Source organism: Desmodus rotundus, chromosome X (genome assembly GCF_022682495.2).
Source record: "Desmodus rotundus isolate HL8 chromosome X, HLdesRot8A.1, whole genome shotgun sequence".
In the NCBI taxonomy this organism is placed as follows: domain Eukaryota; kingdom Metazoa; phylum Chordata; class Mammalia; order Chiroptera; family Phyllostomidae; genus Desmodus; species Desmodus rotundus.
In genome coordinates, this window is record NC_071400.1 from 21,633,184 (window position 1) to 21,655,475 (window position 22,292).

Genomic DNA, 22,292 nt, shown 5'->3' on the forward strand with positions numbered 1-22,292 from the left:
TTTTTTTAGGTTTCTGCTTTATACTCCCTGCCCTCTTTCTTTACCTGTATAAATTTTCTATATTTAAGACCTTGGCCTGAAGATCTATTCCATTCATACCATGCACCCTCCTGGACTGTCCTTCATCTGAGTTCTGATTAGAAGGGAGATTGGAGAATTGGTCCTTTCAATGGCATGCATTCTCTCCACCTCTTTCCATACTTCCCCAGACAAGGATGGTTGGCACAGGTTTCAAACCTTGGGGGGTTGGTGGGTTTGGCTATTTATGGCTATTTCTTCATGTCCATTTGGCTTTGGGGCCCTCCTTGCCCTAACAGACAGCATCCACTCCCCCTTTGATTTTTTTCCCCAGTGGCAAGTGGTGGGTTCTAATTCTATAGCAGCTAAATTCCATTCTTCCTGCCCTAACCTTCCTGCCATTACCCCTAAATCCCCTTTCCTACTGACCAAATTGCTTTACCTTGCTGGAGAAAGAAAAAGTATTTTGTTTTTAAATCTATTTTCTAACTTAAATGCAATTTAATATGTAAATCTCTGCACTTATGTGTGAGCCTACAAATATGTATGTGTGGTGGGTTTTTCGCTCTCTGGTATTTCCTAATAAAGAAATCTTTCTTTTGGGGGGGGACCAATTAATGAAGGAGACTTGAATGGTTTTAGAAATACAGGGATGTCTGCTTCTTTGTGCTTCTGCCTCATTTCTTTACTTGTGCCTAGCATGAGTGACTGGCCCTGTCCTCCACCTTTTGACCCCTTACTTTGAGAGGGCCCTCAGCCTAGTGGGACAGAGAGAAGGTCCTATCCTATATCTGGTACCCTTCTGGGAACACTTGGATTGGCTCAAGGGGTAACCTAGCAACCTAGCCCCAATCCCTCTCCCTAAGGCCCGACCCTGTTAGTCCTTTTCTTCCAGCTCAGTTGATTTTATACTCCTGAGGCTGGGGCCAGGTGAGGGAAAATCATCAAGGGATCACAGTAAGTGGTGTTTAAAAATGATAATTTGTTCCCATGCTTTGGTGCTATTAAAGAAGAGCAATGTTTCTAATCATTCAAAAAGCACTTGTGTCAGTTTTGAGAATACATTCTAGGAATTGCTTGTTCTTCTTTTTTAAAGATTTTATTTATTTATTTTTAGAGAGAGGAGGAGGAAGGGAGAAAGAGAGGGAGAGAAACATTGATGTGTGAGAGATACACTGATTGGCTGCCTCTCACACACCCCCAACCAGGGACCCAGTCTGCAACCCAGGCATGGTGCCCTGACCGGGAATTGAACCAGCGACCCTTCGGTTCGCCGGCCGGCACTCAATCCACTGAGCCACACCAGTCAGGTCTGCTTGTTGTTCTTAAGTGATAGATTTTACCAATAGTATCAAATGGTAAAACTGTGAATATCATTAGTTTTAAAAGATGCAAGCTCATCTCACAAAAAAAGGAGTAATTGTACATTTCAGGTTTTGAATAAACATGAAAGAGGAATGGGAACTGGAAATATGTACCTGTAAACTTTTGAATGGCATATAGGACATCATTGTAAGTGGAAAAAACTAGGGTAATTAACTGGGCCTAATTATTACACACGTAAACACAAAATATATTTTTACAATTTTAATTATACACTGAATTTCCAGGAATGCAACCATTGTGTAAATTGAGGGCAGATGGTACTTTATTTTGTTCAGAACTTTACCAAGAGTTGTGACTTTTGAATATCATGTCACCAATAGCAATGCCATTCATGAGTTTTTAAGTTGCCAATACAACATAATACCTGTATTAATCTTCCTTTGTAGCAGTTGAATTCACAGTGAATCTACATATATAAGTGGAAACATCTGACTGCTTTCTTCTATCTTTAAGTATAGTCTTGCTCAAGCATTTACATATTGAAATACATATTATTTTATTATAAACCACTTTCCATTTATTTCTCTTTTATATTATCATTAGTGTATTATATTGTTTTCTGGAAATTAAATGTGTATGCAGGTTACATTAACTATGAATTTCCTTTTAGGGTGGCAAAGCGTGCATTACAAAATATTGCATATACCCAGGAAGTGTTGGGGCTGATAGAGTTGAGAACCATTGGACTAGATTATGTCAAATATTCTTTTGTACTTCTAAATATTTGGAAAACTTATAAAATAAACAAACCTCTTCCTCTATTCACACCTTTAATGTGTTTTTAAAAAGTAACACACTCCTATTATTGAAAATTGGGAAAATAATAAGATCTTTAAAAATCACCCATAAACTCATTACTAAGGTATAATCACTGTTAATGTTTTGGTATATTTCTTTCCTGTCTTTTTTGGTGCATGTATATTTTTAAACATGCATATTTTATAACTGGAATTTAACTATGGATATAGTTTTATAATCTGGCTTCTTTACTTAGCATTTTTCATATCATTAGAAATTATTTGAAAATATTTCTTAATGATTCCATAATATGTGTGTAACCCTTCCCCTATTGTAAGACATTTAGAAGTTTCCAATTTCTTATTATATTTTTACTGAAAACTGGTTTTATTTTAAAATTAAGTGCATAGCATTCATCTAATTGCATTGGTGTAGGCTTCTTACCATTTGCAATTAATGTCATAACAGATACAGTTTGGTTTGCAGTCTGTATTTGAGTAGTGTTTAGTTAGTGGACTTTGGTAAAGCCCTTTATACATATCATTAATCTCTTTACAGTACACATTTAATGATGGTCCCATAATCTCAGGGGGAAAAGAAACACCTGCTTTAAAGACTACTCAATAAATGAAACAAAATGAAATCCACATTAACTCCCCCACTTGCATCCCCCAAAGCTAGCAGTTGTGAATTGTATTTATACAAAGACCTGGTGATTAAAAAATAGTTCTGCTTCTCCAAACACCTCACCCCACCCTGGGTATGCAGCAATGCAGGATTAGTAACCAATTATTTTATTTTACCCCCCTCCAAAATTATTTCAGCATTCTTTAGCTTTTAAAAATATAAACTGGGAAAGTATTATTATAAACTTTTTGAAAAGGCATATTCTGTAACAAGAATGACATTGAAAGCAATCAATAAAAGCATTTGACAACACATTAAATTACCATAGGCGCAAGTTGTTGTTTCAAGTCGGGATCTCCATCCCAATATCTTACATTCACAGTATTATTGAGCTAGTTAAAATACTGAAAATTGGACTCCAGGTTTCTGGGTTCTGAACGTGAATATGAAAGATATATTCTTTTGAATGCACTTTCCCCCAAATAATTCAAGTTCTCTTGAGGTAAGAACTGCCAAAATCCACTTAGCAGCCTTCTATAAAGAGGGAAAATGATGATAGTTTCAGAGAACAATTTTCATGCTTGAAAACTGCCATGTGAGTGTTCTTACCTGAGTGGGTTTTAAATTTTTATCTACCAGACTAATAAATCGACATCATGCCCTGTGTACTTAATTTCTTATTATTGTAAATAATGTTGTGATGAACTTTTCTATCTATGGGCATATCTGTGATTATTTCCTTAGGATAGATTCCTTAAAGTGGAATTACTGAATCAAAGGGGGTGTTCTTTGGAAGGCTTTTGACAAATATGGCCAAATTCCTTCACAGAAAGGCTGTCCCAGTTTGTACTACCAAGTAGTGTCTCATAGAGCTTGCTTCATGTCTCATTGAAACATTGAAACATTTAAACACACCTCATTTAAACATTCTGTAATTTGATCATTGTAAACTGGTATCTCGGTGTCACTTAATTTCTATTCCTTCTGTTTTTAATGAGTTTAAATGTTTTCTGCACCCCCCCGCCCGCCGCCTTAGGTTTCTTGACATTTGTATTCTGTTACCAGGCTGTCCAAATCCTGTGTTTATTTTTCTTCTGGTATTAAAGGGTTTTCTACTTTGTTAATAAATGAGAGCTTAATAGCTCATGCTCCACCACGTGCCAGGCAGGAAATGAGGGGGCCATGATTTAGAAGTGATTTTACAACTCTGGAACCTAGAGTAGAATTACCTCCCTAACATTCCATTCCCCTTCATTTTCTTCAAGCCTGCTGCCCCTGTCCATTTTCAGCTACCTGGCTGTTCTAACATGGTTAAAAGCATTGTAGGTTTTTGTTCAAATTAGAGACATGATGATTATTTGTCATAAAACCTGGGCTCTGTTGGATATCACTGAAAGAAGCATACTGACCATCTAGTGCATGCCACATGCATTCACTCTTGGTCTCTCATCGAATTAAGTATTGTGACTTACCATAGGTCACATAGACAATTACTGGTAGAACCAAGACCAGAGTCCAGATGACTTGACTCCCTGTCCAGAGAGCTTTCCAGCATAACCCAGGTATAGACAGATAAAAGGGTTTGAATAACTCTTAATGTCGCTTGAATGAAATCAGCCATTCTCTTCTAAGTGAGTTGAGAACCAGAATGATTTTATATATATATTTTTTTTTTTTTGCCATTTTGGAATAATTTGACCAATGATCTCTTCATTTTCGGCATACGGAGGGCTTACTATAAATAGTCAAGCTAATATGGGAGTGGATTTGGGGTTTTGGTTAAAACTTAAATCTCTTAACTCTCTTTCCAGACTCCTGCACTTAAGTTGAACTGATGGTGGGGTTTCTTTAGCACAGGAAGTCAGGAAGTTGCCTTGTCGGGTTCCCACAGTCAAGTTGGCTGTCCCTTTGTGAGGGCCACTGCCCCGGGCTCGTTCTGACGCTATCCTTGGCAGGTCCCAGAGGCAATGGTATACAAATGCTATATTGGTAACTGTGAAGTTATAGGAAAAGGTGAAGCCTACATATCAAGTACTATAGAATTCTGTTTATTTAAGGCCTTCCTAGAGGGGGAGTCTTGGCTGGGTCTAGAGGGGAGGCAGTTCCTTCCCACTTGATTGTGTTGTTGGCTGAATAATATAGAATGAGGCTGAAGTTGTGTGAGAAGCTAAGGTGGCCTCTATTGTGAAGGAGGCGGGATAGCCACTTCTTTCCCCCATCTGGGAAACCTTATACCTCATCTTGAATTTCCTGACTTGGTAGGGGGGAAGGTGTTGAATGTCACTGAAACTATAGTGATCAGTGCCCATTTTTCCCTTTAAAAACCCTTTAACTTTGGTTTTAATGCCCTTGGTCTTTAATGGCCCCACTGCAGCCTATCACTTATGTGGAAAACCTGGGCACTGATCTCTATGACTGAGAAATGGAAGCAGTGGCTGGGGCCTGTATTAGACCATGCTGTTATAGGATTTGGGAGAATTTGTGGAGGTGAGAGCCTTCGTTGTGGGATTTTGGGGGAGCTGATCAGAAACTATCTGAAGAAGTCTAAGGCAAGATCGTGACAAATAGAGGCAGCAAGTGAGAGGGGTGCTCATGCCCCCAGCTATTTCTCCTTTTTGCCCAGGAGGAAGAAGGCACATCTAACCTTGAATTGGGAAGGAGCTGGCTAGGCTCTAAATCTTTTTTCTTAAATCAGGCCTTTATCTTCTTCCTTCTAGCAACCCATGGCTGTCCAAGGGAGTTGCCTAGAACAAGTCTAATGTCCAGGGTTGATCATCATGCTCTGAACTAGGGAGAGCCAGGCCACCCTAGGCTCCTGAGGTGGGCTTTCTCTCCATCACCAGCCTCCCTGAGTACCAGTGCTCAATGCTGTCTGAATCCCAGTGCTTTTTGGGACCTTGGATATCAATTTGTCTCTAGGCTATAGAAGTTAGTGTGTAGGCAAGTACATATCAACAGGGCCTTTATGCCCAGTCTTGAGCTCAATACTATGGAAGTTACAAAAGGTCAAAAGCCACCCTTTATTGTCACTATGTATGAGGAACTTTATAAACACTATCTCATTTATTTCTCTAACAACCTGAAGAGGATCATTATTGTTTTTTAAATTAAATTGATATTTTAAAAATTATTTTAATTGAAATATAATTAAAATATAACATGGTGTAAGTTTAAGGTGTGCAATGTGTTGACTTAATATATTTATACATTGCAATATACATCATTATTCTTATTTTACAGAAAAGAAATGTGTGTGTATGTAATTACCTGAAGTCAGGTAACTAGTAAGTGGTGGAGCCAGGATTTGAATACAGTTTAACTTCAAAGCCTTTACTCTTGATCACTACACTAACCTGGGGTCCAAAGTGAAACTGGCCTTGAAGGGAGTGAAATGCAGGTAGCAGGGTATTGAGGATTTAGGGGATCTAACATGTTATCATTCACTGAGCATTGATTTTCTGGGTATTTTACATACTCTAGTTCATTCAGTCTTTGTAACAACCTCTTGAGGCTAATTATGTTATCCCCACTTTATTGATGTGAAAAATGAGGCTCAAGGAGTTTAAGTGACTTGTCCACAATGACCCAGCTAAGTGAGTGACAAAGCCAAGACTTGAACTCAGGTGGGTCCTAACTCCTAACTGCTAGGACTCAGCTGCCCTAGAGGAGCTCCACTTGTCCCCAGGCCATGGAGGAGTCAACGGCAGAAGAAGAGTCCCATCATCCTCTTGAACCAGTCTACCCCCATTATTCCAAGGGAAGGTAGAGAGGCTAGAGCTGCCTGGGCCTCTGACATCCCTGGCTGGGGTTGGGGATGTACGGTCTGCATGTGGGAAGACTTAGCATCTTGGACATCAGACCTTGGTTTACTAAGCTCAGGGAGTCACTTGGCGGCTTCTAGATGTCCTGGGGCTGGTGAGGAGGTTCTGTCAGCCCTGCCTAGAGGAAAAGCAGTGAGCCCTGAGCTATAGCCCCATCTGGCACTGCCTTTTTGACCCTTCAGGCCCAGGCCTGCAGTTGATGCCCCTCTTCACCTGCCCCTCCCAGAGTCCTGCAATCATTACAGTCTTAGCAGAACTACCTACTTTGAGCCTGTATTCAGCCTACAGACCAAAATGGGGCCTGATAGCTCTGAAATTGCCATCCCAAACCCCTCCCCAGGCCAGGGGAGGGGTTCAAAACACTCTTCTCAGTCTGACTTTTTCTGATGTTTTTGTTTCCCCAATTTAGACCTAATAGATAGGTGCTACTCAGGGTTTTGAAAAGCTTGGGGATCTCCTCTGATGTAGTCCCCTTGGTGTGTATGTGGGGGAGATTTAAAGCACTTTGGGCATTATTCACTCCCTACTTGCCATCTTTCCAGAAGCTTGTGCCAAAAGGCAGCAGGATAATGACTTGGCTACTACCCCAAACTGCAGGCCAGAGGCTTGGGCATACTCATTTAAGGTTTTTTTTTTTTTTTCCAAAATTAAAATATTTTTCTCTTTAAAATAGATACTAAAATAATAGATTCTTTTGAAATTGAAGTAAAACAAGAATGTAGGAAGTGAACACTTCTCTCCATCACTCCTTCAATCCCACCCCACTCTCCTCACAAGATCATCACTGGTTACCATTTGGTGCAGATCTTTTTGGTCTTTATTCTTTTGTATGTTTTCCTTTTCTTAAATAAAAATGGAATCACTATAAATAATATTTCAGCACTTGCTTCTTCCCCATGATATAGCATGGACTTCTTTTACAATAAGAATCTTTGTATATTATGTGTATAATTTTTAATTTAAAATTAAACAATAAAAATGATGGAGATTTTTTGGTGTGTCATTAAATATTTTTCTGCAACATCATGTTTAATGACTCTATGGCATTGTGTGAATAGACCATAATGCATCTAACTAATTCCCCATCCATGTTGTTTTCAGTGTCTCATAGACAAAGCTGTCACAAATGTCTTTGTCCATATATCTTTGTGTACTTGTGTGGCTCTTTCTGTGGATCGAATCCTTGGAGGGGAATGGCTGGGTCAAAGGGTATCAAAGGTACCTTATAGAGGGCCAGATTGCCCTCCAGAGGGCTAAGGGGACTCCTACTCAACTTTCTAGTCAACTTCTTCATCCTTCCTCATGCTCAGTTTTCTCCTGTGTAAAACTGAGGTGAAGGTATTGTACCTACCTTGGGGATAGCATGATGATTATATGAGAGAAGAAATGCAAAGTGATTGGTGCCCGACAAATGTGTCAGTACTCAATCAATCACAGCCATTATTCAGTACTATTGGGGCTTTGAGTTCTTTTGGGTCCCTCCTAGTTTTTTTGGTGAGGATAATGCTTACAGTTTCCTAAGGTTCACAGCCACTAATAGCATTGGAACGAGTATAACAGAGAACAAAGCCTGGAAGCAGAGTGGCCTTGTCTTCACCCTGATGGAAGCTCTCACTCCAGTCTGCCTTCCATCATGCAGTTAATGCTGGCAGAAACAAAGGAAGCCAGGGGTTCTAGTCTCTATCCTAAATTCTAGGAGATGGCGTAGCGTCAAGTGAGCACGGAGTAGGGCCTAAGAAGAGGTAGCCTCAGAGGAAAGGTCCAGCTAAATGTGAAGTTCCCCTTCTTGGACACAGGACAACCCCCAGTTCAGGCCCTTCCTCAGTGGGATAGAGGTCTTCATGGTTCTTGGAAGAGAGAGTTAGCTACTCCCAACTCTTAGACTCCAGCAAGGCCTGTGGACCCAAGAGCCTGAGCTCTGATGGTGGCTGGTTAGTGGGAAAGGCAGAGCTAGTGAGGGCTTCAAACTGAAGCTTTAGGTCACCAGGGTCAAAGGCACTGAGCATCTTTACGGAAGGGACAGACGGTCCTGAAAGGACAACGGAGAACATTTTGCTGAGTCCAGCTTTGAAGGAGACTAGTCTGTCCCCCAACCGTCTTTCCATAAGAAAGATAATTGGAGACAGTAATTTCATCTTACTTACGTTTATTGCTGCCAATCTGTCTCCCTCCACCCCCATCATATTTACACTAAACCCTTCCCCCGAAGCTAGCTTTACCAAAGTTCCTGGTAATAGGTCCAGAAGCGTGTCCATTAAGTCGATAATCCCAGATGTAGTAGGTACTGTTTGTCCCTGAGCCAGTTGGGCCCTGGGGAAGTGTTACTCTGGAATTGAGGGCACAGATTTGGTGCTTGCATCAAGGGAGGCCCCCATCAATAGATGCTATCCCTCCCCTTCTGTAGCTCAGAGTACAGCAAAACCTTTAACAAAGCAGAGTTCAGGTAATGGGTTCCCTAATGTCTAGTTTGAACTTTCCTTGTTTGTAAGGACCCAAACAACAGGCCAAGTCTGAGCCCAAATCTGCATCTGGCTTCTGAGGAATAATTCTATTCTTGGAAGCCAGGTCTGGCCATCTGCCATCAGCCTTGAGGGAAGTGTCATTTGAGGGGGCCAAGAGTAGAAAGAGAGGGTGCACATTATATGAGGTATGGGCATTGTCTTAAGCTGGAGGAAGTTGCAGCTTGGCCTGAGTTATGTACAGAGGTATAGAACTGATGAGCGGGTGGAAGCATTTCATTTGGGAGCCCAAGGCCCCTCCAGCCTCCTCAGTAAACCCCACTGGTATCCTGGGCCACAGGTAACAGGAGAGCAGACATTTAATGTCACAGAATGTCAGAGTTGGCAAGCCCCTCAGTGTCTATCCATTCTAATCTCGGCCAGGTCTAGACCCAAATTGGTGAGGGTACTTGATTCACGTCACCTAGTGATTTAGTGGCCAAATCTCTCAGAAAGTTAAGGAGAAGGAAAGTAAGAAAGGTACATGTGGCTTTCTTCAAAGCTTATTGAGGACAATCTGGATTTACCCGTGATCAATTAGAATTTTTTTAAATGGCCAGCTTCCTTGGGATTCTGAGAGTGACCTGAAACAGTTCGCCTCCTTTTCAGGAGCAGTGCTACAGGGGAAGTTGCGGTGGGGATGAGGAGGATTTGGAAGCCTTGGTGGTGAGGGAAATGAGTGAGGTGACCTCTCAGTGCCCCACTTGCTGTGTGGCTATGGCCAGAGCAGGCTCTACTGTCAGTAGCTGGTGGAGATAGGGTGCCGGGCAGGTGTGATGTGCCTTCAGTGGTTCCTTATCCACTTCAGCCAAGCCTGCAGGGCTCTGGCCAGCTGCTGTGTCCGTATGCGCCATGGGGGGAGCGGAGGGGAGCAGAGCCAGGCTAGGCACCAGTTCTCTGCCAGTCCTCCAGCCCAGGCCACCTCAGGAAGCCGGGGCCCCTCCCCACTGCCTGTGCTGCTTGGGCCCAGCCTTGGCCCACCACTACCTCCGCTCAAGGCGCCCCGGCCAGGGAGAGGCTCTGAAGCTGCTCCTCAGCACCCGCCAGCTCCGCCTCATCACGCCCACTCTCTGAGCCCTCGAAGCAGCCTGAGTCGCGTGGGATGTCCCACTTGGGGTCTGACACGGTGTGCACCACTGGTTCCTGGCTGCTATCGGCGCCTTCTTCTGCCTCCTCGCTGCCAGCTGCCAGGGGCAAGAGTGGGAGATGGAATATGGGGTTTTGGGCCTTAGAATGAAGGGTTTCAGAAGCCCCAGGGAGCTCTGTGTGGGAATAGGGACCCTGGGGGTAGGGACACTATAAGCAGTCTCTACCTCAGGGTACCCACTACCACCTCTGCCCTTCTCATGGTTTTTCCAGATCCAGGATCTCAAACTCCTTCAACACTAAGTCAGGAGCCAGGAAATCTACACCTGAATCCTGGCTCTGTCATTGCCTAGCTTTTAGGCCTCAAGGAATTGCTTTACTTTCTCTGGCCTTAAATCTACCCTTGGATCCCAAAGGGAGTGGGGCCTGATCATCCTTAAAACCCCTTCTCCCCACAAACTTTGCCTGAGACTGGAATTAAGGTGTGGAAAGTGCCTTCTCACTGCACAGGACCCTAGGGCGGAAGCGTCCTCTCTGGACCACCAGTGGGCACCCCCACCCAGCTCCTAAACCCACTCACTGTCATAATCCAGCAGCAGCTCCGCAGCAGTGAGCAGCTTGGCCCGGTGCTGTGGGTCTGTGATGTTCAGCTCATTGAGGTGTGTTTCCCGCAGCTCCTTGAAGTCTTCCAGTGTCTGGTAGCCATTGAGCAATAGGGTGGACGTGTGCTCCTGTGGGCAGAAGCAGGCCACCAGTTAGGCTGTTTACAAGCCACACCCCCCTACCCAATCTTGGCCTCCCAACATAGCTGGCAAACCATGGACACAATCCTTGGGGCAAGGGTGCCTCCCTTGATCCTAGATGCTAATGCAGGCCTAAGATCAAACCTCCAGGCCAATGCGCTCCAGCAGCTCATGCAGAGTCTTGGGCTTGGGCCTCTTGCCCTTGCTTTGTCTGCGGCTGGGGCGAGCAGGCCCCACAGACTCCTCAGGCAGCACATCCACGTAGATGAACTTGAAAGAGCCCAGTCTGCCATTGAGTAGGCCCAACCATGTGCCCACAGGTGGCTTTTCAATGATCTGGATCACATCACCTTTCTGTGGGAAGAAAGGAGAGCAGATTGGATTAGGAGATGAAGGGCAGTCCCTTGTCCTCTGCTGACACTGTCCTACCATGGCTTAGTCCAGCCCCCTTTATGTGTGCAGCCCACTAGTCTCAAGTGGGGCCTGGATGCCAATCTTACCTGTAGTTTCAGTGAGTCGTGGTCATAAGGGCTGGGAGTAAAGTCGGTGTGGACTCGGGCTCTGCCACAGAAGGGTCCTGTGTACTGGGGGGCAGGTGGTTCCTCCCCAAAGCTGCCAGAGACTGGGCTGGGGCTGCAGAGCTCACTGCCTGGAGGATATGGGGCAAGGAGCAGAGTCACCTTTGTCCCAGGACAACCGGGGCTGTGCCCACCCAGCAGGTGTTTCGCAGGGGATCTGTGTAGACGTCCCAGGGCTACATGCTAGGGAAGAAAGCTGGGTACTGGTCAGTCTGACAGAACAGGCAAATTGGAAGGGCCTCTAGAGACCAATTGGGCCAACACCCCAATGAGCAGACGAGAAATACTGAGGCCAGACAGGCCAAGTGACCTGCCCAAGGCCTCTCATTTTATAATTGGCAGCACTGGGTCTGTTATACTCCGAGTCTCATGATTCCAACTCTAGTGCTCCTTCCACCCAGGAAGCCACACCCTGCATTAATATTTTACTTTTTTCTTTTTTATTTAATAAGACTCAGTGCCTAGTTACCTGGAAATTCAGATGGGCTCTTTTTCTCAGGAGAAGGTAAGATGAAGTTTATTTTAAATGGTTTTCAGTGGGGGTAGGGAGGGGGCATCAGGGAGTTCTGGGGTACCAGAGAAAGATCAGGGAACTTGTAACTATCCTGAGGGGTGGGAAAGGCAGTGTCTCTGAAGGTTTGCAGCACCTCATTTAGGCAGGGCTTCCAGGACCTCCTGCCTAACCCCATGGATGTCCAAAAGATGTCAAGAGGTGACCTAAGACCAGCAGTCTAAAGTCTGGGGTCCAAGAGGCTGAGTCTTCATGGCTGGAGACTCTATACCCTCACCCTAGCCCAGATGTGAGAGGTCTAGACAGCTGTAGCCTCTAGCTGTCCTTGGAAGGCTGGGACTGGGCTGGTCCAAGAGGGCAAGGGGGCCCTTCCTCTGCCCTTGAGCCCTCCAGGGCCTGGGGACAGCTAGTTGGAGCTCCTTTATGGCATAACTGAGTTCAAGATTGGGTCACATTGGCCAAGTCATTTAACCTCCCTGAGCCTCAGTTTTCACATCAATAAGGTGGGGATAATAATAGTACCAGCCCCATGAAGTTGTTGTGAAGATTTAACATGAAGAGGGTTGGGAAAGTTTCCAGCAGCAAATCATAAACATTCATTTTTCTTAGCCACTCCCAGACAATCACCTTCATGGCCCTAACCCAGTCCTTTTCTCCAGACTCAGTAGGTATCCCCCTATCTACCCTACTCACCTGTGGATGCTTGGCGGCTGAGTGCTGGGAGCTCACGCTCCTCTTGCTCAGAAAAGAGCATCTTTTCAGGGCCAGGGCTGTCCAGGCTGCAGTCTGGAGATGTCGGGGAGGCTGAGCCCTCCTCCAGAGTGTCTCCCTGAAGGGGAGGGGAGACAGGGAGACTGGAATCCCAGAGCAGCCTCAGTTGGGGTACACATGGGGCAGCCCAGGTGCACAGGAAATAGGCCTTGGCTTGACAGAGAACTAGCCCTTGGCTGGAACCCCAGCTTTGCTGCTTATAGACAGCATGGCACTCTCAGAGCCCTAGTTTCCTCTTTTGCAAGGTGGAAATGACAAGTCCTTGCCCTGCCCACCTCACAGAATGAGGCGTAACTGGGGCGCCACATGAATGTGCTTTGTCAGCTTAAAGAGCCAATGTACATATAGGGAAGGTTGGTACTGCAAGATCTGGTATCTGGTACATACAGATATCAGAGCTTGGATCTGAGCTGTCACTGGGACAGTCAAGCAGACAGTGGCGCTGAAGAGTTACTATGTTTGACTATGTTCCCATGTGCCAAGCACATCTGTCATTTCATTCAGTCCTCATTTGAGGATAAGTGCTTGATTGTTCCAATTTTTTAGATGAGATGTAATGGAAGAACATTCCTAAGGCCATGCACAAGGCCCCATTCAAATTCGCCTAACTCCAGAGTACCCCTGCTTCACTATACCTCAGTGCAGAGGTAACTCTTCCACAACTGGCTCTCTAGGAGTAAAAGCCCTCATGTGTAGAGGTCACCAATTCCTGTGCTGTAAATACTCCCCACCATGGCCAATGTCATTCTACCACTATGACATTGCTTACTGAGCAGCACATCATCATAGGCTGTTCCTGCCACATAGAGACTATAGATGCAAATAACCTCAGGGGCACAGAGAGTAATGAAAATTAGTCCAAGGACTAGGAAGTGATGAATTTTGAGGATTGACTGTATTCCTTTTATTTTTAATATAATTTATTTAATTCTAAGTTGATATAATTTTCAATAATATCATGTGTTATACCCGACTCACAAAATTCCTAAAAATTTGGCCAACTGCTGTCCTGAGCTGGTAAGAGCCAGCACTAGCTGACTCCAGCATACCACTGCCTTGGAGCCTCCTATAAGAACCATGAGCACACTAGACTCAATATGTGACTTCAGCTGCTTAGCTATGCCTGCCCTACAACTCTGTCATGTACTCCCTCCTTGGGCCAAAACCAGCCTTCTCTAATTTTTTCTCAGAGGGGTTCCTCTTTGAATTAAATCTTCCCAATCCTAGGGCCTAGTTCCCAACAAAACTTGGAGGTGGATGAATTTGCCTCAAGTGATCTCATCTCCTTTGCAGCTGCCCACTCTCCTCAAGCTTGTCTTCTCACAAAGCTTCTGTTACTCGAACTTTCATCCCTCTTTAGACCCTCACCCCTAATCCATCTGGATCACAGTGTCTTGCTGCCATGTCCGTGGCTGAGTGATCTCCCCTCCCATGTGACCTTCATTCCCATATTTAATTGAGCCTTCAGGCATGTTATCTAAGCAGTGGCTCTCAAGGCAGCCATGCTCACACCTATCAGAGTGGTACCTATCCTCCCTGTCCCCACCCCTCCCCTGGATAGCAGGCCTCACCATCTCCTCTGACAGAGCCTTAACCATCATCTTGCCCATCTTCCTGTTCATGGTTCGGGAAATCACAGCCTTCCACTTCTTCCCCAGCTTTTTGCTACTTTTCCCAGCGTCCTCTTGGGTAGGGACACTTGAGTCATCTTCTGGAATCTGTGACAACAAACAAAGAGGTCCAGGGACCCTGGTGACTCTGCCTGAGTCCAGGACTTGGGAATAGAAGGAGTCCTTTGGGCTCTAGCAGAGGATGGAGGGGTGAGAATGGAAAGATCCCATCCCCTTCCTTCTTAGCTGCAGTCCTGCCCTCAGCCTTATTAGTTTGTAATGAATTTGATCATTAATTTGTAACTGAAAACAATGCAGGTCAGTTCTTGGGGCCCAGGATTTTGGTGGGTGGGATAGGTGGACCTTCTGTATTTAAGGAGACTTAGCCTCAACAATCCTAAAATTTTCTCTTTCTCCTTCTCCCTCCCTCCCAGTTAATCCCATGCCAAGGTCCTGCAGCCAGAAGCCCCCCACCCCCATCCTTAAGGAGGCTCTGAAACTCACATTATCATCCAGATTAAATTCCTTCTCGCTCACCACTGGGGAGCTGGGTTTGGATTTGGCAAAATCCTTGAAACTGCTGGAGCGCTGAAGTGACAGCTGGAAGAAGCAGAGGTGTTGCAATCAGTGGTGCTAAAATGGCTGATTGAGTAAGGTGCTGTTCCCATTCCCAACACACATGCACACACCCCAGGGCTGCACAAAGCCACATGTGCCCTGAGGTGCCAGGACTAATGAGGTAAAATACCAAGATGTCCTTGGGGATACTTGGCTTCATCCTGTTTATCAGTGGAGAAAGGCCTTTAATGCTGGCCTCAGAGCAAACTCCTGACCTCAAAGACCCTGAGCTCAGTTAAGCCTCAGACTAAGCCCACATTTCTACTAGTACCTGAGGTTTGTCCCCATGAACCCTGAAGTGAAAGAAAGACTAAATAAATTGAAGTAAGGACATATTTCCTATTAGAGACATACCTTGGCATGAATAATAGCATCACCTTTATGTAACAGAGCAAACCCTCCCAAGCCCTGTAGCTCAGCCTCTATGTTCTAGGCCTGCTCCAAGCACGGTCCCCTGTCACAGCGATAGCAGTAAACACATTAGGGTTCCCAACCTGGTGAATTTGTGTCTCGAGAAGATCAAAACACTCCCCCTAAGAGCTAGTAAGACCTAGCATTAAGCTTTCTAGAAAACCACAGTAGAGGCAGTCAGAGAAGGTGCCTACAGATTTGAGACATAAATGATTAGCAGTAATTTAGCAAAAGAAAGCTGCCATTTCCTTTCTTCACCTCAGCTTTTAACCTTAGCCACTAATGTACTGAGATGGCTACTGTTGACATGTGCCAGTCTTTGGACTTTTTGGCCTGATCTATTGTTTGTGCTGATGAGACTATTTTCAGGAAATAAGCTTTCTTAACTATATGTGTGTGCATGCCAAGACAGCCGTAGAAACCAGGCTGGGCAAGTAATGAGGCCAGGCTTTAAACACACGGAGTGAAGGCTGAGCTTGAATCAAGATCAACAGTCAAGACCAGAGATATACACAGGAACCAGGGTTCACAGATGGCCAGACAGATACAGCGGGATAGACTGCACACACCGGAGATAAGGGCTTGAGGAACCAAAGCTCCAAACCCGCACAGAGCTGAAAGTTTCACATCCTCTTTCCTATGAAAGAGTTGCCAGGGGTGGGGAGTCCAATGACAACCTTTCAGGGCAGGGACAATATCACCTGTCCCCAAACACACACACAATTGGCCTCAACTCCTGGGAACTGCAGTGGAGCACCTCCATTCCCTTGGTAGGTCTTGACCAAAGGCAAGTCAGTAATCAAGGTCAAGGGCCACACCTTCCTAGAGGTTACACCAACTAGCTGACCAGAAACTAGGTCAGCAGTCAGGCTAAGTAGCCACTACAACCATGAGGGCCTCCTGGGTAGGGCACCTGCAGACTCTACCAGGAAACTTCTTCCATGCTATGTTGGGGAGCCAGAGAAGGGGACCACGATGGGGGAAGAGAACACATGACCATGGGGTGGCTGCTCTGATTCCCATGTATCCCTTCCACCCTCTGTTGGCTTTTCCCACCCGTTATTCTTTCCTCTTTTTCTCCCTTCCTTTCCCTTTCTCTCCTCTACTTTCCGTTGATTTCCTCCTCTTGTATGGCTAGGATGCAGCTGCCCCAATAACTTCCTCCTCTTACTGCCTGGAAAAGAAGGAACAGAGAGAGGGTGGGCAACAGGCTGGACTTCTATTTATAGGCCAGTGGGGTCTATCGTGACCTTCTCTTCATCACTTCTCTGCCTGGTTTGCAGACTAGGAGTCTGAGAGTCACCCCAGAAGCCCCAGGGACTGGCAAGCCTGGAAAGCAAGCAGGAGGGCCCACATGGGGCCGGAAGTGAGCTTTGTTGGGACAGAGTAAACTCATTGCCTGGCTTCCCTCTAATCGCTGTTCTTTCCTTTTCCTGTCATTAATCTACAGTCTGGGGAGTGGGAGGGGGGCCTCTGGCTCCTGGGACCTTGCTTCAGGGCTCCCCTGTCCCAGCTTTAGCTCAAAGTAAAGTAAACTATTGAAAAGGACCATGTGGATAGTGCTGGGACTTGGGCCCAGCTGGTGGATCCTAAGCCCAAGGACATGGAAAGGGCTACACAGTTCTTCAGGTGACTAAGGGTAGGGGCTGGCCAGAGTGACTTTTTCCCCAGCCTATTCCAACCTCAGAGGCAGCCCCAATATCCTGAGTGCCTTCTAGTATCTCTGAAGTGACACCCCACCCAGGTATGAGTTGAAATCCTTGAGTCTCTGAATTTCCTGCCTGGCCTTCATTTGAGGTGAGGCCTTCTTCAAGGTCTTGCCCAGGGTGGTGGTAGTACCAAAGATCATTTTTTATGTTTTAGAGGAATATGTGGACCTCCTGGAAAGAATTACTTTTCTGTTGTCAGATGTTGCTGAGTTCAACTTTGAGATGTGTGATTTTCAGTGAGGTATTTTATCTCCCTGGACCTCAGTCTCTTCACTTGGTGTCAGTCAACCTTCAAAGGGTCACACCTTGCTTCTGTCATTGACCAGCTGTATAAAGCTGGGTGTGTTCCTTAACTTCTCTAGGCTTCTGTTTCCTCATAGGTAAAATGAAGATGGCACCTACCTTACCGGGTTGCTCTGAGGGTGAAAGGAGTGAGTGTTTGACACAACTACTATGCAGCAAGTTCCCAAATGTCTGCGTATAGCTTAGCTTTTTCTATGACCCACCTCCAGACTCCTATTCAGGGCATTCCCTACTTGGAACACTCCACCCTTCATCCTGTCAATTATAGTTTCTCCTCTCCTACAAAATCCAATTTAACTGGAAACAACCTACATGCTTACCAACTGTAGAACGGATACATGAATAGTGGCACAGTTATGCAAGGGACTAGGACATAGTGCTGAGCTTAGTACGACTCTCTCCAACAGTATGGATGAATCTCACAGATACATTTCTGAGCGGAAGGGGTCATCCACCAGAGTATACTATATGCTTCCTCATATAGAAAGTTCAAAACCTGGCAAAATTAATCTATGCTGTTAGAAGTCAGGATAGTGGTCACCCTTGGGGAAAGAGGGTGTGTCATGACTGGTAGGGGCATGAAGAAAGCTTCTAGAGTGTTGGAAGTGCTCTGTTTCTTGATCTGGGTGCTGCTTACATGGGGATGTTCATTATAGAAATTCACTGAGTGGTATACTTATGATTTGTGCACTTCTTTGTACAGATATTATACTTTAATAAATAGGTTTTACAAATCCAGTTTTAAAGGCACTGTTCCCTGCAGGAAGCCTCCCGTGATTACCCTCTTAAAACCTTACAGTGCCCCTATTAGTATCGTCTTCCCTTGCTTCCTAAGTAACATTGGCTTTCTCCAGGTGTCTCCACAACTACACTCTTAGCTTATTCTTATACCAGTCATATACCTAGCACCCTCTGGTCTCCAGGTTAAATACCTCCCTTGTGCCTGGCACCCTGTCAGGTGCTTCATGTGTTCCAGCTCACTCCAACCTCACCTGAGCCCCATATTACATACCACTTCCAGATCAAGATACTGAGACTCAGAGAAATGAAGTGCCCTAGGCAGAGATATGCAGCTGGCAGCATAAAATGCAGGGGTTCGAACCCATGTCCATGACTAGAAGCTTGTTCATGTTGCTGCACTCAGAGCTCACAAAGTCACCACTCCCATCACTATAGAAACTAATTGAGTGCAATGTGACTTCAGGTAGTGTTTGGAGGGAGCTACGGGGAGAGCAGGTGGGAGTATGGAGGAGGAAAGATTCAGGAGGGCTTCATGGAGGAAGTGCATTTCAGCTGTGCCATGCAGAGTAATGAGGATTTTGCCAGGAGTTGCTGGTAATAGTTTATTTTTATTAATTTCTTTGGGGGGGAAGGAATAGTAAATTACAGTGAGGGGAATGTTCTAGTTTGGCAATAGAATGGTAGGTATGCCAGAGCATGTGGTGGGAGAGCAAAAAGTCTATAGAAAACTCTGGCCAGCCATGCCAAGGAACTTGGGCATTAGCTTGTGGGCAATGAGGAGCCACTGGAAATACAAAATGCATGCTGGTAGAGGTGTCCTGCTAGAGATCTTCTGTAGGAAGGGAGCCAGGGAGATGGAGTGTGGGATTGGGAGAGAGAAGGGCAGGGAGAGGTTGGAAGGAGGGAACACTTGGACACTAGATTCCTCTCCATTTTGCTTTGTAGGAGATTTGGAGTATGGGAGAAAGTAAGGGTGCCATCCCAAGACAACCTCCTACACCCTAACAGATTAAAGGGAGTGCGGAGTAAGACCTTGATAAGCCAAAATCTGTGAAGGGGTATGTCCCCACCCCCCACTCAGGGGCTACCCCAATCCTTCATGATGATCAATAGGTGCCATATGCAGACCCTGCCATCTTAGAGGACCTGCTCCCACCGCTGCTCTGCTGCCTGGAAGGTCCCTTAATTGACAGCCATCTGGGTCTGTCTTGCAGAGCTCTCTTAATGATGAGTTGAAGTCTTTCATTCTTGTCAGATTCATCTAACGCTTTTGAGATTAGTAGGGGACAACAGAGTAGAGGGAGAAGGAGTTAACGTTCTGGAGGTTGACAAATCTTGGCTTGGATTTCTGTTCTGCAGTTTGCTAGTTGTGTGACCTTGGGTAAGTCTCCAAGTCTTGAGCTAAAATAGGGATAAAGACAATATCTGCCCCTCACTCACCAGGTTGTCGTGAGGAGCCAAGGAGCTAAGAGATGGGTGAAGCACACAATACAGTGCTTGGTACCTGACAAGCTCTCAGTGCTGGCTATTAATGCAATTACGTCTTGCTTTCTCCACTTCAGAACTGGAATCCAAGTTTTTTCTTCTTTGCCATGTACTCCCCACCCCCATCCATGTCTACGGCATACACCCCCTTGTATGCATATGTACACATTCGAAAGAACATTCTCACATTTACTGTCCCAGGTGATCCATGTCACCTCCTGAGGTGGACAGATCAGGAGCTATCTATCTTCCTTTTCAGAGATGAGGAAACTGAGGCCCAAAGAAAGTTAATGAACTGTCCAAGGTCCTACAGCTAGAACTTGGTAGGATTCCAACTTTGCTTTACTGTCCCCTGCACAGTGCTTTCTCCATTTGGCAAGCTTGGGAAGAGGAGCAGAGGCAGGAGAGAGAGGCCTTGTTTGGCTTTGTGCTTTTCCCTTCACCGTGTCACTTTACCCTCCAAGGGGAAGGCACTGGCTCAAGGTCACAGTGCTGGACCTGGCTGCTACCTCCAGGCCCAGGGAAGATACTGTCTCCTCCTTCTGGAAGCATACTTTAGCTTTTTAAAGGGTACTGTCAAGGTTTGGAGCTTGGAGAGTAGCTCTGGAGGCTGGTCCAGACTATGGCAGGGAGGAGTGGCTTTGCCTGGACCACATTCCCCTAGAGGACCATATGGGACTTGCTTCTCCTGGGAGAGATCTGGGGAAAATTCCAGAGGCCCAGTGGCCAAGCACAGAAATGGGATAATGGAAGGGAAGAAAGAAGATGGGGACTACTGGTTTCTGTGTGCTCCTGACACCTCTACCTGAGGTGGCGCAGGGCCCTAGTGTAAAAGCGTCAGCTATTTCTCAGGCTCTTTCCTCCAGCTTAACTCCCCTGTGGTTTGGGGCCCATCAGTGTTTAGAGCAGTCTTGGCTTCCCATCTACATTAGGCGGAGAGCAAGGGGAAGCAGACTGCTTGCCAAGGAGAGACAGCAAATGGCAAGTCTGTGGCTGTGCAGGGTTTTGACAGGCAGGTAACAGAGCCTGTATAAAACTAATAAATCTCTTCTTCATCCCTGCCCACCTCCACTGCAAGTTTAAAGAAGCAGCTGGGGTGAGGAGTATAGCCGGAAGTGGCAGCCACCCCAGGACCTGAGATGGAGCAGGATGCTCATACCAGTAACTTGAAGTTCAGCTTCTCAGCTAGCTCAGCTTCAGTCTAGGAGCTGCTCCCCTTATAAGGGGGCTTGCAATAGGGCACTTGGGCTGAGCTCCAGTAGAAACTGATGGGGCACAGCAGGGTTCCGGAGGCCCCGGACCTTGGTCTGGGGCTAGGCCTGTGTCTCTTGGACCTGATTCAGATCTGCTTTGGGATTGTCCTAGGATACCATTGGATGTGGAAGATGTACTTGTTGATTGCCTGGGGGAATCCTAAAATCAAATCACAGAATTAAGTCTAGAAATCCTCAAATCCAACTAGAGAAACTTAGATCTGGCAGAGCCTTCAAGGGATAGTCCAACCCAGCCTTTGCTCCAGAAATATGAATACCTCAGCTGTCCGTGACAGCTGCTTTTCTTCCTGGCCTTTAAAATGTCCGCACCATATTTTTCTTCCTCAGCCCTCATTTCTACTCCCTGTCTCACCAGCTTCATTTTTCATTCTTCACAAATAATTTTTCCCCACATTGGAAGAACTTGTATGCTCCCTGCATCCCACTGCAGGTTTGGAGGCCCTTTGCCTTATTTTCAGATTAGCCCCATCACCACTGGGCCAGGAGAGCTACAACAGAACTGAATCAAGTGAGCAGAATCCTAGCTACAGCCAAAGGGTGGGGTTCTAGGAGGATCATGGCTCCATGTGGGGTGACCCAGCTGAACCTTTTGAGCGAAATGGCTATTGAGAGGCTGTGCTCAGGCAGAAATGGCGGCAGGACCAGTGTAAAGGAAAGATGATTAAGTACAGTCTAAGGATTCAGCTTGAATATTGATTGCATTTTGTGGTTCTCAAGTTCTAGTCTAGGATTCTAGCCCTTAATTTTAGGTCTCTATCCCGTCGCTGTAGAGTTGAATTCTATAACTCTAGACTTCTAAGTCTGTTCTGTAACTCCATTTCTCTAGAATTTTGGAAGTCTCTTTTGTATTTTTGTTACTGTAGTAACATTTGGGCCCCTGCCCCATTGTCGTTGGGAGCCCATGCCTACAGACTCAACTCATGGCCTTTGGCTCATCACTTTTATGAGCTCAGGGGCTGGATTATGCAAGCAAAGGGAAGGAAAAAGTGAGTTCCCAGAGATGCTCCTCACCTTTTTCTTCTGAGTGGGCTCCTTCTCACTGGCGTTGGAGGGCTTGCGGCGCAACATGGTCCTCTGCCCGGGTGACACTCCTTCCCTACTCTTCTAGGTGTCGAGATGTGGAGGCCTCTTGCTCAGCCTTGCCAACACTGCCAGGGGGCACAGCATGTACTAAAACTCTGGCTGCCACAGTGACTGCTGCAGTGGCAGCTTGGGGGTGAGGGCCATGGACACGAGCAGCAGCAGCATACAGGAAGCCCTGCCACGTGACCTGCTCTTACAGCAATCGCAGCCCCTGCCGGCCCCTAGGGAGGAAGGAAGTCCTAGCTTCAGTCTCTAGAGATTCTGATGCAGACGGCTTTTGG

General features: G+C 45.9%; 1 protein-coding gene across 1 annotated transcript; it reads right to left on the reverse strand.

The window, feature by feature from the left end:
• Positions 1 to 8,702: 8,702 nt before the first annotated feature.
• Positions 8,703 to 22,292, reverse strand: SASH3 (SAM and SH3 domain containing 3). The gene is made up of 8 exons (XM_024567165.4): positions 21,940 to 22,292; positions 14,892 to 14,987; positions 14,349 to 14,495; positions 12,700 to 12,835; positions 11,418 to 11,566; positions 11,062 to 11,271; positions 10,755 to 10,905; positions 8,703 to 10,272 (listed from the first exon to the last, which is right to left on the reverse strand). The coding sequence occupies exons 1-8, from the start codon at positions 21,994 to 21,996 to the stop codon at positions 10,082 to 10,084; spliced, it is 1,137 nt and encodes a 378-aa protein (XP_024422933.2). The 5' UTR covers positions 21,997 to 22,292; the 3' UTR covers positions 8,703 to 10,081.